Source organism: Phlebotomus papatasi, chromosome 1, assembly GCF_024763615.1.
Source record: "Phlebotomus papatasi isolate M1 chromosome 1, Ppap_2.1, whole genome shotgun sequence".
NCBI classification, from domain to species: Eukaryota; Metazoa; Arthropoda; class Insecta; order Diptera; family Psychodidae; genus Phlebotomus; species Phlebotomus papatasi.
Genome location: NC_077222.1, coordinates 1769256 through 1786019, shown reverse-complemented (window position 1 = coordinate 1786019; position 16764 = coordinate 1769256). Strand labels below are relative to the sequence as shown.

At 33.1% G+C, this 16764-nt stretch overlaps 3 protein-coding genes across 3 annotated transcripts; all 3 read right to left on the bottom strand.

Moving 5' to 3' along the window:
* Window positions 1-490: 490 nt before the first annotated feature.
* Window positions 491-3879, bottom strand: LOC129798466 (trypsin-1-like). The gene is made up of 3 exons (XM_055841616.1): window positions 3665-3879; window positions 748-1154; window positions 491-672 (listed from the first exon to the last, which is right to left on the bottom strand). Exons 1-3 carry the CDS (start codon window positions 3877-3879, stop codon window positions 527-529), a joined length of 768 nt encoding a protein of 255 aa, XP_055697591.1. The 3' UTR covers window positions 491-526.
* Window positions 3880-3967: 88 nt separating this feature from the next.
* Window positions 3968-15871, bottom strand: LOC129798465 (trypsin-1-like). Its single transcript, XM_055841615.1, has 4 exons — window positions 15865-15871; window positions 15651-15792; window positions 15452-15587; window positions 3968-4624 (listed from the first exon to the last, which is right to left on the bottom strand). Exons 1-4 carry the CDS (start codon window positions 15869-15871, stop codon window positions 4046-4048), a joined length of 864 nt encoding a protein of 287 aa, XP_055697590.1. The 3' UTR covers window positions 3968-4045.
* On the bottom strand, window positions 8903-11499 carry LOC129799889 (trypsin-4-like). The gene is made up of 3 exons (XM_055844177.1): window positions 11242-11499; window positions 10308-10717; window positions 8903-9502 (listed from the first exon to the last, which is right to left on the bottom strand). The coding sequence occupies exons 1-3, from the start codon at window positions 11457-11459 to the stop codon at window positions 9348-9350; spliced, it is 783 nt and encodes a 260-aa protein (XP_055700152.1). The 5' UTR covers window positions 11460-11499; the 3' UTR covers window positions 8903-9347.
* Window positions 15872-16764: the final 893 nt, after the last annotated feature.

The following is a 16764-nucleotide window of genomic DNA, read 5'->3' as shown; positions in this document are numbered from 1 at the left end:
GAACAAATTTGAATTCAAAATGAGCTGAAAATTATCTGTTTGCACTTCCGGAGGAAAATCTTGGTATTTGAATTATATAGACAGACGAATTTTTGTAACCGAAATTTAATATTTTATTGACTAAATGTAATTTCTGAATGTTCATTTGTTTTTTGCTCTGAAAATTTTGAATTAGTTGAAGTTGGGAGGTCAATAGAATTTCAACTGACACTTAAAACCATTAACACCGTTAAATTAAATTTTTAAATATTGGATTTACTGTCAAACTTGTCAAATTTATTTTGAATATTGCATTATTGAACTGATTTAAATTGCTTTACCATCCGAATTTCATGCTATAAATATTTTTATCGTCTAAGAAATAAAACTACATAAAATTTTATTGAAATTTTATTATTCTATCTCTATTATTTATTTTAATTTTTACTGCATATTGCAATTTTAGCTAAAATCACTTCAAAGCTTTAAATGTTCAATTTCATTTCACTCTCACAACTTTAAACAATTTATTGGAATCTTGTCCCACTCAAAGGTCAGTGACTAGCTTTATCCATTTGCGTACCGATGCCACACGAGCATAAACTCCGGGATGTCCTCTAGTAGCACATCCTTCTCCCCAGGAGACAATGCCCATCAAAACTTTTCCCTTGACCAGAGGTCCGCCCGAATCTTCTGAGAATTGGCATGAGAGACATTTAAGAAAATTTAATCGTGTGATACCTTTAATGGTATGAATTATTGTGATACCTCTGCAGGAATCCTTTCCACCTTCCTTAAATCCTGCACAGAACATCCTGGGAGTTATTTTGGCAACATCCATATAAATTTTACGGCAAACATCGTCATTAATTTTTGGAACTACCAATGCACGCAATTTAACATTAGATTCCTTAGAATTCATTGTAATTCCCCAACCGGAAACTGTTAAATTTGTCCCATCTTTTATATGTTCATCCGAACGCGGTAATTTTATTGCTTGACATTTTTCGTCGAATTTCAGATGAGTTTTCAGTTTTAAAATTGAAAAGTCATAGTCATGACTGTCTGGGACATGTTGCGGATGATTAAAGATCCATCGGATCAATCTTATTTGTCCACCTCTGTCTCGGTAATCTGATCCAGTTCTTACTCTGAAATCCTTTACGAGATCATCTCTACAAAGACAAGATATTTTTAATTGAAAAAGCTCTACCAATAAATATCTTCTTTTTTTAAGTAGAGAAAGCATGCGTGACAGTTTCCGTGTATTTCTGTGTGGTATTGATATAATTGGTCAGTAAAAATGATATGACTGGAAATAATGGTGTAATTACAATAAATTATGAACATGTTTTTTAGCACTTTACTGTTCTCTATTGATTCTGCATTATCGAGTGTGTTCTAAAATTAGCAAAGTCATGACAGGAACCATCATAAAGAAAAGTCGATAATGCAGAAGCACTTGAGAGCAGTAAAGTGAAAAAAAATATGTCCATTTTTCATTAATGTTCATTTTCCATTAATTCATAATAATGAAAAATGAAAAAGGAGAGTCTTTTTCCTAAACATATTTTTAGCACATGATTATCTTCAGGTGCTTCTGCATTATTGACTTTTCTTTGTTTTAGTTCCTGTCTTGTTTGTTTTCTTCAGTCGTCGCTGTGTTCTAAAATAAGCAATAAGTCGTGACAGAAACCATCCCAAAGAAAAGTCGATAATGCGGAAGCACTTGAGAGCAGTAAAATGCTAAAAAAAAACCATGTCCATTAATGTCATTAATGTTCATTTTCCATTAATTCTTAATAATGATACTCAAATGAAAAATGAAATGGGGAATGATTGTTCTTATGTGCTTCTGTATTATTTAATTTTCTTTGTTTTGGTTCCTGTCTTGACTGATTTCTCCAGTCCCCGCTGTGTTCTAAAACAAGCAAAAAATCGTGACAGTAACCATCCCAAAAATTCGATAATGCAGAAGCGCTTGAGAACAGTAAAGCGCTAAAACAAATATTCATTTTTCATTTGAATAGCATCATAATAAATCATTGATTATAAATGTCCAAAACTAGTGAAATTTTCTCAGGAAGGTAAGCAATTTTTAAAGAATTTTCCATAAAATTGGAAGCAATTTAATGAGTTTCTATTCATGAAACAATGGCTCTGTTCAGTAATAACCTTTCGAAAAGACAAAGCCACTCCAAGCCAAGCCAAACCTATTCGAAAATCGACCGGAATCCTAAAGTGTAAGTTCACATATTCACCGATTTAGCGCTCATTGTTCTGCCATTTCGAATTTCGACATTCTTGACACTTCAATCGTCAACAATGTCAACAAAATTGTGTAAACATTTGCTGCAAAATGTGATTTTTTCTGCAGTTTTGTGGAATTTCAGGATGGCAGAACGCTTTATTGCAATTTTATTAAAGTAAATGTCTTTTTCATGAACTTATTCACTTTTGTGTAACTTCGTCAGTTTAAACGTTCGAGCTTCTAACGGATTTTTAGGTAAGTTCTCTCTGATATACCCGTCAAATAATTTCGTCAGATATCTTTAAGTTTTCTGCAGAAAATATCTACACCTCTGCCGAAAATCTGCCGAGAAATCTGTAGATATTCCTACGAATTTTATTTGGACTTGGGACAAAATTCGTCAGAAATTTTTACAGATTTTCTGACGAATCCTGGTGCATACTCTGATGAATTTCTGTAGATATTTTGCCGATTTTCTGTAGATTTTTTCTACATTCTAGACTTTCTAGACAGCTGTGTCAAAAAAGATGGAATATTTTTCACTGAAGTTTGCAAAAATTAATAGAGTGATTCTCTTGGTGATTTCACAGTGTTTATATAAAATAAAGAATTCTGCGACGCCGTGTTCTAAGTAGAGAATAGTGAAGTGAAAACTTTAAACAGAGTGTCGACCAAAATTTCGTGTTTTTGTGTCATTCGATTGGCGATTTTTAAGAAATTAGTATATTTGCTCGCATTTTTTTACTTATCTAAAATGTGTACTCGGTAATGCTTGTTAAGCAGAGCATACCATTTTCTTTATAACTTCTACAGTTTCTTCATAAATCAACAATATTTTTGTGAAGTAATGGAGGTTATGCAGATTTTCTAGGGAGAAATTCTGCCGAGAATCTGCAGATTTTCTCTGAATGTACTAGAATATACCGTTAAAATTCAAAAAACCTCCGAGTAAAATCGGCAGGTAGAGCAATGATTTGACGGGTACCTTCGAATCGGTAAAGGAAAAACCTCAACCGGAGAGAGCTCTCAAATCGGGAAAATATTTGTGTTAAAAAAATCTCTAATTAGAAGCATTTAGTGAATTTTAGAAAAATTCTTTCCGCCATTTAAATAATTAGAATTGCATGAGCACATAAAATATTAAAATGTTAAAGCATGGTTTTGAGAACAACTTAAATTGGAACTCAAAATATTCGACTGTAATATTTTGCAAGATAGAATATTCTAAAATTAGTAATTATTTTAAAATATTTGCATGGTTGTGCTTCTGGTTGTGTTAACTAAAGTTTAAGCTTTGGATGCAAGGTATTTATTATTAATTTCTTTAAAATTTGCAACATTAAATTTGGAGCATTGTTCAAGAATCTTTCCAATAATGTGAAAAGCCAATAAAAAGCAGCATGATAGAAATATATAAAATTCTTAGCAACATACTCGATACAGTGAGCAGCTGTTATGACATAATTCCTGCTTATAATTGCACCCCCGCAAGTGTGTTTCTTGTTGTATTCCAGCGATATTTGGTAAGGGAATTTTTCAATATTAGTCTCCTGACCTCCAACTATTCGTGTTTGGGGTTTGAGATCTTCATTGAATTTAGAACCTAAAACAGTCACCAACAGAACATTGATGATCATCCGTCTAAGCATTGCGAAAGGGAAACTGAAATACGCTTATTTGCATCAGAATATAAGCCTTAAAAATTGTTATCATTGGTAATTAAAAGTGGTTATCAAGTTAGTGGAACATTTTCTACATTTTATTATGTTATAAAAAGGAAAGTGTGTGAAGACTTCTCGATATTTTCCAAGACTTCTAAATTCCAGTAACATTTCTTATCCAGTTGCGAACAGATGCGACTCGGGCATAAACTCCAGGAAATCCTTTGATAGCACAACCATATCCCCAAGATACAATTCCATACTGAACCCTATCCTTAACGAGAGGTCCACCGGAATCTCCTTCGCAGGTATCCTTGGCGCCTTCATTGTATCCAGCACAGAACATCCTCGGAGTAACGTTGCGAATTTTTTTGTAAATCTTCTGACACTTCTTATAACTAACCGTGGGGACATTTACAGCCAACAATTCATTAGAAACTCTTTCAGACGATTTATTTGTAAGTCCCCATCCGGATACCAGCATGACGATCGTATGATTGATTTTGTTATTCTGTCGTGGTAGTTCAACTGCCATGGTCTTTCCGTTAAATTTCAAATCTTTGTCTAACTTCAGAATCGCAAAATCATAGTCAAAGGTGTTCTTATTAAATTTCGGATGTGTAATAACCTTTCTGACTCTAGAAATTTTACCGCCATTCGCATGACACGCTGATCCACTTCTTATCCATAAACTCTCGGTACTAATTCCACTAGAAAGTAGAAAGGACGAGAACTACTTGAGTCATCAAGTATTAGTATGATCCTTTTTTAGCATTTATTTGATTATTAAATTCATCGTTAATAGTTCAAAATTGCTATTTTTTTCAATTAGGATCAAATAGTTTCCTTATGGCTCCGGCACACCTTTTAGATTAGAGAAGTAATTCACGAGCGTAACCAAATACGTTTTTGAGTGGTTACTACGCAAGAAAAAAATTTTTCTTAATATAGTCTTGTAGTATTCCTTAAATAAGGCACTTTAGAACCATAAATCTTTTTATTTGCTTATAAAATGGCGCACTCTTTAGGATCTTAAGAGCTCCTATAGGAATTTCTACAGAAAATTCTCACTTTAAGTCCTCTAAAAGTGCACTAAAAGACTTGTTTAATACTTGATTCTATAAGGCAGCTATTTTGCTTCTTGGGTAGTTAATATATTTTATAAAGATAATTTGCCTCACTCACTGGTAAAAATAAAAGGGTCAAATTGATCCAATTGGTAAAAATGAAAACGTCGGAATTTGTTGATCAAATCCTATGAATCAAACACATAATTTCACCAGAGCTTTCGACACTTATCGTGTCGAACAGACTGGTACAGTACCAGTCCGTTCGCTATGTAGAAAAGAAAGAAGAAAATTAGCTCCTAACCAAATTCAAAACTGATGCACGAGAAAGTAGAGGAATTAGTGACAAAAATCCTAAAGAGAAGACCAACCAAGTATCACTGAGAAAGAAACGACAAGTGTCGAAAGCTCTGGTGAAATTGTGTTTGATTCATAGGATTTGATCAACAAATCGCGACACTCACCGGAAGGACAGATTGTCCTGAAATACCTAGCTCAATTACACCACCGTCGGCTATCTCTTTAGACGGTAAAAATGAAAGAATCATCGAGGATCCTTTGAATGTGTCCCTGTCTTGACACTTATTTACCTCAGGAATAAATGAACAAAAACAGTGATAAAGTCACCTTTGGCGTTCGCTCAGATGAGATAAATATGGTATCAGTAATAAGTTCGTGATAAAACATAATCTTACGTGATAAATTTACATACAAAATTTCAAGAGACACTAGTGATCCTTTCCAAGGTTCAAATACCATCCATCCGTTTGAAAAGGATGGAATATAATCTAATTTGATCCTTTCATATTTACCAGTGCTGTTTAAAAGAAGGTTGGGGATACTGGGGCAAAAAGTCACAAATCGAAAAATTCAAAATTCAATATCTTCCAGGGTAAAAAAGATAGCGGTTCAAATTTTTTTCTATAGATAGCTTCCATAGACCTTCTTCAATGTCGTAAGTTTCTTATAATTCGAACAAGGAATTTAGAAAATAAAAAATATCGAAATTTTTAGCCCTACTTTTGAAATATTTTCCTTGCAGAAGATAACAATTATTACCTACTTATTTTCCAAAATTAATGCACTAATTTGGATTATTTGAATACGAATCCGCTATCTATTTTAGAATTTCTCAAAAGTTCTTTTCCCCAGAAATCCTTTTATTAAAAATGGCCATTTGGGGTAAAAAGTAACAAAAGTTATGGAGCACAAAGTAATAAAAGCCGAAGCTATTTCTGATGTCTCACGGCGAAAAGAAACGTCATTATCATAGCTCGCCGTTTGTTGTTTGCATTGGTCAAACGATTTGCAGTCTTTTGTGTTTTATTTTCTAAAATAGCTTGAAAAGCGCTTTTCTCGGTTTCTCACTTTTCTCACAGAAAAAACGCTGTTTAACAAAGGTGTAGATGAATAAATTTTCTATGAAAATATGTCCTCTAGGTATTTTTGCAAATTTACGGAAGCCCGTAATGAAGCGAATCAAAATATGATAATACCCAATGTCTGGTACTATTTTCCCCAGCATTTTTGAGAATAGTCACAAAATTACCTTTTAGAAATTGGCTCGATAAACGTATTTCCTTACAAAATAGAGGAAAATTACTTTCACAAAGTTGTAGAGCGGTAAATTTTGTATAAAACTGCGCTAATTAGAAATTTTTGAAACGCTCGAGAAGCTTGTAAAAAAATAAAATATCCGTTTTGTGACTTTTTGCCCCAGTCTCCCCTATAGTGTGTCGGATTAGTACAAAATAGAGTGTTGTACGAGATAATTGGTTTTGGCCATGGCTAAATTTCAAATTAACCAAGCAATCGTCAAACAAAATAGACAGTAACCAGTAATCGTGACTGGTTCAATAATTTTATAAAGTCGAAATTCAAATCCCTGTCTTTCTAATACGCTTTTTATATGTCTATCTTATTCTTTGGTTTTCTTCTTAATCTTTTAAACATCAAAACAAATTAAGTTTAGGTCAATTGAATTTGGAGTGCAAAAGAATGGGGTAGACGTATGCAAAGCGTGTGAGAAAGAAAGGGATGTGAATTTTGATTTCATAAAATTTTTCTCATCTAAAAGGTGTAGCGCAGCCATTATGAGCAAAACAGAATAACTTAAAACTATAAATATGGTTTTGATAATTCAGCGAGAACAGAAATAGAATAATAAATAAATAAATAATATATTCTGTGTTGCTCAAGATTATCTAAGATTGTAAAAAATGGATTATTTAGCATACTGTGTACAGTGAGCAGCAGTTAAGATGTACTTCGGGCTGATAATTGATCCACCACAGATATGAAAGTTATAGTTATGAATCGATACTTGATAGGGAACTTCAGAAATATCTAAAGGACGTCCTCCATATATTTTGAAAGGCCTAAAAATGACCAAAAATAAATACTTTGAAGAAACCTTCAGGATCTGGATCCAATTTTACCACTATTACAAAGTTATTTACCCAGAATCTAAAATTCCTTTGCATTCTACACTTCTTTGAGTGGACACCGCGAAGCTATTTTTGAAAGAAGGTTGTAGAGCGAATCCCGATAAAATTTTTATAAGTACATTGAACATACTGATGTTAAAAAACTATAGAAAATACTAAATCCAAAGACTAAATTCACGATATTCGAGTACTTGGTTCAATTATAATGAGAAAATAATTATTGTTTAATGGATTGAAAAATTAATTAATAAAACCGGGCGATTTATACTGCTACCAGTGAAGGTTTCAACCAATATGCTTCAAAATTTTGTAGATTCTAGTTGTTTTATAATTATATGAAGATTTAAAAAAAAGTTTTACTAAAGAAATCGATGTAATTTATAATCATCTAATATGTTTTAATGACAAATATATTTCAAATAAATAAAATATTTCAATATCATTTTGAAAAATAGTATTCTTAGTGGACGGTAAAAGTCTTACTGTTAGATCTGTGTCTACTTGCACAGAAATCCCCACTTTTCGAAAGTAAATTGGCTGATGTTCGAAAATTTAAATTAATATTTACACAATACGAAATAGGAATTGCTGAATGATCACATATGTAATGCTAAGTTCTTCTTTGATTTAATTTTCCATAGCATTTCGAAATTTGAGCAGGAGAAAAATAACTTCCTTTCGATACTCATTCAGCAATTTTAGATTTTGAAAACTATTTCCGAACATTTTTCTATTAACATAATGAACGACCTTATTAAAAACATGAAGAAATTTAAAGACTTTACGTAAATCAAAACCACCAATCCGAAAATTTAAGAAAAGCAGAAGAGTAAATTTATAATCTCTTACTTAAGTATAATTACCCGCAAGTAAGATTTACATTTCGAAAACTCTTTTCGGATTAGATCGAACGTTCAAATTCGAAAGTATGCATAACAAAGAACTTACCAAAAAATGTTGGATGTTGGTAACTGTAATCCGGAACACAAAAATTTGAATAAAAAGTTATACATGTTAAAATTTATTTACGAAAATGTATTCATTCAATATTAAACTTTGAGTAAACTTTCAATAAAGCAAAGCCAAACCAACTCTGTTCGAAAATTTCGAACAGAGACTCTGTTCAGAATTAAGATGGGGTAATTCGGAATTATATCTACTTTGGAATTTCAAGATTTTCTCACTTTTTCGCATGGTCAAAGAGAAAAGGAAAACCATGAAGAAATATACAAGGCCTTACATTCGAAGCTACTTCTTTGTTTTTTTTCTTTTGCCACCTAAAACTGTTAGGAAATCTCACAGTTCCAAATTAGACATACAGTGCCCGCTTTGTAATTCGGACGATTGGGAGACAAAATGACAGATGTCCACTTCGTAATCCGGATAGATTTTTTGAATTTGTTTAACGTCTCGAAAATATAATATAAGTTTTTTTGTAGAATTAGAATAAAACTTTCAAAGAAGATTAAAAAGACATAATTGGAGAATTCTATTCTATTATTATACTTCATTTATTAAACAAAAAAATCACACGATAATTCATTTGCATTGCTGAACACACATGCATATATAACCTCAAAATTATTTTAAATGTAACCGTTGATAGCTCGTCCGGATTACGCCGATCCGGATTAGAAAGCGGGCAGATTCCAAATTACCACATCTTACCCTAGTACTCTCACTTGTCAAATATACTGGATATTCGAACAGAAAGCACTACTAACGCTCAAGTGGCAAATACGTGAACTTTCTTTATGGACTTCTGGTGGATTTTCGAATAGGATCGATTTGGTTGTGTTCTTCGAAAGTTTACCGAAAGCCTATTACTGAATGCAGTCAATGCTAACCAATTGTGAGTCACTGTATTAACACTAGATAAACAGGAATAGTATAAATACGAAATTCAAAGTAAATGTTTAAAATAAATGAAAGAAAGATGTATTTAAAGAAGACCCGTTATGTTTGTTATCCATTCACGTATTAGAGGTGCTGCAATACGAGCATAAATCCCAGGATATAGAGGTGGAGCACAGCCTAGCCCATGAGACACGATACCGTATTGTACTCCATTTCTAACCAGAGGTCCTCCAGAATCCCCTGTTGAATTTTCATTATTATTAGCATTAGGGGTAGTACACAATTTCTTATTGTTTTGCAAACTTGATCTATAGGATAAGTGTGCCAAATTCCGGCCAGCTTTCAATTCCGGCCACCTTTTTTGTTCCTCGAATTTCCATGAATTTTTAGTTTTTGCATTCGAAAAGTGAGATGACGTGAAAAAAATATTGGAAGAATTCCCGAAGGGCAAGGAACTATGAGAATGAAGGTGGCCGAAATAGGGCACCAAAGCTATGTCTACATTTTTATTCATTTTAAAATTTATTAAGAATGATTTTAGAATAAATAAAGACGATAAATTGTCTACAATGTCACAAGCAACACTTCTTAAGATGAAGAAATTGGCGCTTACATGCAATTATGCCGAAATTTGGCACACTTACCTTTTACTAAGTAAGTGATAGATCAAAAGAACTAAGACTAGATTTTAATTATTCTGGCTGAAAAACATGTTTACAAAATAGAAGTATTCCTAATCTGCGCATAAGACTTTGGATCCATTATGTTATTTGGCAAAGAGTTTAAAAAGTTTTGGGTTATGTTAAACCTAACCTCAAAAAAACAAGTAAGGCAAAATCTCTTAACCTAGTAAATCAACATCTCAAGTAAATTTTTTGACAAATTCAATGTGATTCTGGAAAATTTGGTGAATTCTGAAATATTTCATTAAAAGATTAGTTAGTTTTTCAAGGTTAGGTTGTGCATAACCTCAAATTCAAGAAATATCTCTTCACCAAATAAGAGACTTAGGATCTTTGTGTGAACTAAATAACAGAGTATTTACCAAAACAAGCATTTTTTCCACCGGCTATATATCCAGCGCATAACATCCTTGGTGAAATTGGAGAATCATAATAATACGTTTCATAGCAAGCACCATTGTTAAATGCAGGCACTGCAACTGCTCGTAATTTTGCATCGCGATGTGGAGCTTGTGCATCAGTTCTTCCATAACCAGAGAGCAGAAATAAAAGACCATCACAAATCTCTTCATTAACTCTGGGCAATTCAATTGGTTGGCATTTTTTGTTGTATCTTAAGCGACTTTCCAATTTTATAATTGCAACATCACATTCCCATTCGATCTCACTAAAGCGCGGATGTAGTAAAAATTCTTTTGCTTTAAATAAAAGTCCACCTTCATTGTAGTATTCGCTTTCTGTTCTAACTCTAAGTTCATCAACATTAACAAGTCTGTAAATTAAATAAGTATTTGCTGTAAATTGAGACAGAAATTGCATTCCTCAGTAGGGGAAGGCTTTCAGGCTTCGCACAAACTCTGGCTTCGAACACTTCATATTTTCCTCATAGTCCTCCAATGAATCTGGCTTTTTTTCCAGGAAATGTGCGACTGAAGACTAGCTTTTAATATATATTGCCATAGATAGATCAGTAGGGGAATTCTGTAACGATATGATAATGTCATATGACAAATTTTCGTGATGAATTTGGGAAGTGGACAACATTAAAGTCCGGTGAGTACCGAATGATCATTACAAGGAGCTATATGAAGCTCTTAGTAACTGATATGAATCGGATTTTCAATGAATTCTTCCGAATTTTCCATATAAAAATTTTATAATTTATCATATGGCATTGTCATACTGTTACAGACTTCCCCTACAGATTCATTAAAGGAATATGCGAAAAATATGATGTGTTCGAAACCTGAAAGCCTTCCCTTACTACTTATAGTACTCTTAACGTGAAGTTACTACCTGTAACAGTGAGCAGATGTCAAAATGTGTTTCCTGGTAATAATGGAACCACCGCACACAAGTACGTCTTCCGATTTTAATAATGCTACTTGATAGGGGACTTTTTCAATTTCAATATCGATACCATCTACAATCCTCACGTCTTTCGACAACTCTGGGATATTGTAAACTTCGACTAATAAGGCACTTAATATTATTATATGGGATAAACGAATCATTTTGCCAAGCTGGACCTATTACTTGCAGTAAATGTAAAACTAATGATAGTGACTATTTACAAGAATTTATAGCGAATTTAATCAAATTTATTGCATTAACTTTTTGACTTTATTTCACTTCTCAATGTTCCGATAAATTGATTTTTCACTTTATTGATCATTATAAAGGCTTACAAATAAGGGATTTCAAGAATGTTCGATTCATAAAAAGTCATACTATTCACGTTGGTTCTATTTGAAGATTTACCAGAAATCTAAAGAAGATCACGTATTTACCGTTTCAGTGTTGATAGTACCCTATATTCGAACTTAAACAAAGTTCAACAAGGTCAAAAATGGATAATTAGGTTCTTTTACCGCTTGAATTTAACCGCTTCGATTTTAAGTTATTGATATGCATTTCGACTCCTTAACTCCTTACTCCCTAAAGGCCCAAATAGACTCATTGTAGAAAAAGATGAGCCGACGTTGGATGATACTCGTATTTTAGCACAGAATCTTCTTTCGGTGAGCGTCGGTTTGAATGCAATCCAAAAGTAAAACACACAATTTACCAGAGCTTTCGACACCTATCGTGTCTTCTTCAGTGGTTCTTGGTTAGTATTTTCATTGGATATTTACTCAAGTTTTTTGTCTACTTTTTGCCACATCAGTTTCTAGAACTTCTCGTTGTTAGTTCTGCGATCTAACGATGGTCCACTTATTTTTTTTTTCATTAACAACGGAAAAATAACCACTTCTCGCCACTTACTTAAGGGGGTTTCCCGAATTACAAGCTCAAAGGAAATCGATATTTTTTTTTGCTTAAATCGATAGATAAACTATCTAAGAATACACTACCAAAATTTCAGAACTCAATTCCAAGTATTTTCGAAGATAGAGAGCCGAAAGCATAGGAGCGGGTAACACTTTTGCATGAGCCTGGACGAACATACAAAACTTTGAAGTTCGTTTTCTCTACTTCTCATTTTTAAAATTTTGTCGAATTGTCGGGAAAAATAGCAAAAAAAACTTATGGACCGATTGAAACACATATGGGATTATTTTCTTCAGAATTAAATGCTCTTCTAGTTAAACATAAATGATTTCAGAAAATCTTTTTTTTTCTATTTTTTACAGCATGTTAAAGTCAAAATTTTATCCGGAAAACCTAATTTAAAAAAAAACCTGCGAAAAAGGTCCAATTTTATGATCTTCTTCAGTTTTTCTTTGTTTAACTATGAAATAAACTTATGAATTTTGAAAATAATTGGGTTTTTTTCAGACAAAAATTATAAGCTGCAGATTTCCTGCCAATTAGGGTGTACTGTGACGAAGCGCTCTAGTAAAATACTCATACTCCGCCATTTTGTAATATTTTTTTTCGAAAAAATTTACTTAAGTACTTTGAATGTGTATAAATATATACCAAAAATTTCATAAAGCTTGGTCGTTCCGTTCTTCTCCAAAAAAAAAAACCGCGAAAAACAGCTAATTTTTGAGTTTCTAATTCGGGAAACCCCCTTAAAAAAATCGCTTCATACTTGCGGTGAAGAAGACTTTTGCCCTGTAACTGTTGCAGTAAAAATAATGGTACTCAAGGTAAAGGAAAATAAAATGAAGTACATGGTCACTGGTCACCGGGAACACACCATCCAGATTCCGTCGGAAAGTCTTTCTAGAGAAGAATGTTGAAGTTGTTATAACTTTAACTTCAACTACGGGGGTGCGTGGTGCAATTGGTAAGAGCGTTCGGATCTTGGGCGGTGTGACCCCCGGCTCGACTGTCACAGTTGTGAGTTCGGGTCCTAATTATTATTAATCGTATCGAGATATTTATTACAAGGTAATCATTTTTACAATATCATATCCCGTGTTGGAAGAATCTGCGAAGTCCATTGTAGACCGCCCAGGAGCACCTTACCGTAGTGTGGTGAATGCTTCTTCCATGATCCCGGAGTTGTTGGGCGAGGCGGTGCATTTTTACAGTAGAGTCTCTCAAATCTGAATCTCTTAAATTCGAACGAACGTTTGGATTCAAAATGTCAATTGTGAGGTTATGTTAGAAAGTTCGTATTCTTGATGAATGAAAATCATATTTATGTGCTTCTTCCTGAATGTTTACATACATTATGGTCGTATAAAATGAAAAGGAAGTATGTTACCACTAAGACTTGCGAGAAAGTATGGGAATTTGATTCAAAGTACAATTTAATCTCACACAAATTTCGTTAATTTTGAAAAAATCGTTCGAATTTGGGAGGTGAGAAATGTCAAAAATACCCCCTGAGCGTTCGAATTTAAGAGACTCTACTGTATTACGTTATATCATAGTAAAAATGTCATTTTATAAACATTCATATCTTTGAACCGGGCGGGACTCGAACTCACAACAGTGAATCGACCCGGGGAATCGATCCGCATAATAGCCAACGGTCTTGCCTATTGCGCCACTGATTCCTCCGGGTCCTAATAATATCCTAGTAATATCCTAGTTCAATATCCACTAAAATCAAGTGATCGGCAAATCTTCCTCCGTTTAGTTTATCAGTTTATCTTTTTTTTCGATTGATTGACCCTACAAAAATTTGCACTTGAAGAAAGTACCGTAGATGCGGGTGACTTTGTCCCTCTACTGTTCGCAAACTTGTCTTTAATTCTAATAAGTAAGTACCATACTTAAATGCTGGAATTAAAGAAAAGCTTAGAAAGAGGAGGGTGCAAAGTTACCCACGGAAGGCAAAGTCATCCACATCTACGCTAAAAAAAATTCTTTAATCGGTAATTTTCATATTTTTTCATATTTGCTTTAATTGACTGTTGCAATAGTATATCATAAATATTTTAAAATTATAAGATTTCTAATACTTTGATTTTCGTTTAACGAAAAAATGTTAAAAATATAAGCATTAGACGAAGGAAGTTCACTAGAAAGCTACTCTGACAGAAAAACATTGTACCAAATTGGTACCCAACTGGATCTTGTTAAAAGGATATTTTTCATGTGAAGTGGTAGAATAAGTTTTGTCATATTTATAAGCAATATCTTTTTAACACATTTTTGTTCAGACTACCCAAAATAGTAATTTACACTGGATTTATAGTATGAAGTTCATATTAGGGTAAGTGTGCCAAATTTCGACATAGTTGCATGCAAGCGCCAATTCCTTCATCTTAAGAAGTGTTGCTTGGAACCTTGTAGACAATTTATCGTCTTTATTTACTCTAAAATCATTTTTAATACATTTTAAAATGAATAAAAATGTAGACATAGCTTTGGTGCCCTATTTCGGCCACCTTCATTCTCATAGTTCCTTGCCCTTCAGGAATTCTTGGAATGCCTTTTTCACGTCATCTCGTTTGTCGAAGCTACATTTTTTGTTATTCTTTTGCATTGTATAATCTCTAGAGTACGTAAAATCCAAAAGTTAATGGAAATTCGAGGAACAAAAAAGGTGGCCGAAATTGCAATCTGGCCGGAATTTGGCACACTTACCCTATCTCTATATTTTAATTTCTTCAATTTTTATCACGTGACATATTTAAATGTTTATTAACTGTTCTATCCATCGGCGAATAATAGGTGATGACAAGTAAGTATAAACCTCTGGATATAGTGGATTTCCACATTCGTGTCCCCAAGATTTAATACCATATTGGTAAAGATTCTTGACAAGAGGTGAACCGCCATCACCTGGTTATTAATGATAAAATAAAAGATAAAAATTTATAAATTAAAAAAAAAAAATAAAATCTATACCTCGACAACTATCTGTTCCGTTTTTTCCGGCGCAAACCATTCTAGGTGTAACTCCATTAAGATAAAGGTAAGAATTATAGCATGAGGCTTCAGATACTTTCGGAACAAAAACTAAATACAATCCAAAATCGTCTCCTTTATATCCAGTTAACGTCATGTAAGTATCATCGCATAAATCTACGTGTGGTTCTATTAATGTAATTGCTTCATAATCTGGATGCTCTATGCTTTTCTTCATTTCTATAATACCAACATCATAGTCAAAATCATGATATTTTTTCTCGCGATATGACGGATGAGTGAATAATTTTCGGACTCTATACGCATAGCCGCCGTTTTTAGCATCTTTTTGGAATATCACCGTCAACTTCCTCATCTGTTTAACTTCCCTGAAAATAGATTATACAATTTTAGCTTTTGAATTTATGAAGTTGACAATTTTATTAACATACATGAGACAATGAGCGGCTGTTAAAACGAATCTTGAACTTATACCGGAGCCACTGCAAATAATTTCATGATCATATTCAAGAGCTGCATGGTAAGGGACTTGTTTAGCTTCTATTGCAACACTATTTTGCTTTACTACTGCATCTATTGGAGATTTTGGGGAGCAATCACAATGACTTAGGAACACTACTAAAATAGCACTTATAAATAACAAACGAATCATTTTGCAAAATAATCAACTTCTTGAAACCATAATTAATAACTTCTTAGTATTTATATAGAGATTTCATCAGTAAAAAGGCAATAATTACCTTTTTATAGCAATTTTTTTAATTACCCCATTGAATTGAAAATTGACTGGAAAATTTTGATATTAACAACTAAAGCATGAATACCTGAAAACTATCAAGAATTGCATTCAATTGATATTTTCGTATTTTGAAAGAGGAGGTTTATTAATGTTTTTTTTTGCTAAGCATAAGGCTTTTTAAAAGAATTGCATAATATTAGTGAACAAAAAATTCTGTAAAGATATATAATTAAATGAAGCTTTTCCGATTCACCTCCGATAGCAAGGGGTAACTCATTCCCATTTTTTCTGACAAGGGTTTCTCGGGTTTCGCGATGCAGACACTGGGTTTCTCGGGTTTCGCGATGCAATTTTTGGGTTTCTCGAGTTTCGCGATGTAATTTTTGGGTTTCTCGAGTTTCGCGATACAATTTTTGGGTTTCTCGAGTTTCGCGATGCAATTCTTGGGTTTCTCGGGTTTCGCGAAGCGTTTCCCTGACAATTGACGAGGGTTTCTCAATATGAGTTACCCCTTGTCCGATAGTGATATTTACCGTTTTTTGGACAAGAACTAGCGCCTTTTGCGAAAATTTTGACATATCAAATTATGATTTTCCATTTGGAAGTTTTGTGAAATATTTTCGTATCTCTAAATTATCGAAAACTCAGCTAACCACTGAAATACTCTTCAGGTAGGGTCGGAGGAACGTCTGTTCGACAGGGAACCCCTATTGACATTTTTGTCAAAATGTTAAAAATTATTTAATGTATTTAGTAAAATATAAGTAAAATAACGTTTTTTTTCTGTAATATAGTTTTTACTATAA

Bases quoted from the DNA above. Each gene is read 5' to 3' on its own strand.
- LOC129798465 (XM_055841615.1), bottom strand. The intron at 15,588-15,650 runs GTATGTTAATAA...ATCTATTTTCAG, and splicing joins ACAGCCGCTCATTGTCTCAT to GGAAGTTAAACAGATGAGGA. The intron at 4,625-15,451 runs GTTGGTATTATA...TGACTCAAGTAG, and splicing joins ATCATGATTTTGACTATGAT to TTCTCGTCCTTTCTACTTTC.
- LOC129798466 (XM_055841616.1), bottom strand. From the start codon at position 3,879: ATGCTTAGACGGATGATCATCAATGTTCTGTTGGTGACTGTTTTAGGT. The intron at 1,155-3,664 runs GTATGTTGCTAA...TTGTCTTTGTAG, and splicing joins ACAGCTGCTCACTGTATCGA to AGATGATCTCGTAAAGGATT. The intron at 673-747 runs GTATCACAATAA...GCCAATTCTCAG, and splicing joins TGGAAAGGATTCCTGCAGAG to AAGATTCGGGCGGACCTCTG.
- LOC129799889 (XM_055844177.1), bottom strand. From the start codon at position 11,459: ATGATTCGTTTATCCCATATAATAATATTAAGTGCCTTATTAGTCGAA. The intron at 10,718-11,241 runs GTAGTAACTTCA...TTTAATTTACAG, and splicing joins ACATCTGCTCACTGTTACAG to ACTTGTTAATGTTGATGAAC. The intron at 9,503-10,307 runs GTAAATACTCTG...AAAATTCAACAG, and splicing joins TGGAAAAAATGCTTGTTTTG to GGGATTCTGGAGGACCTCTG.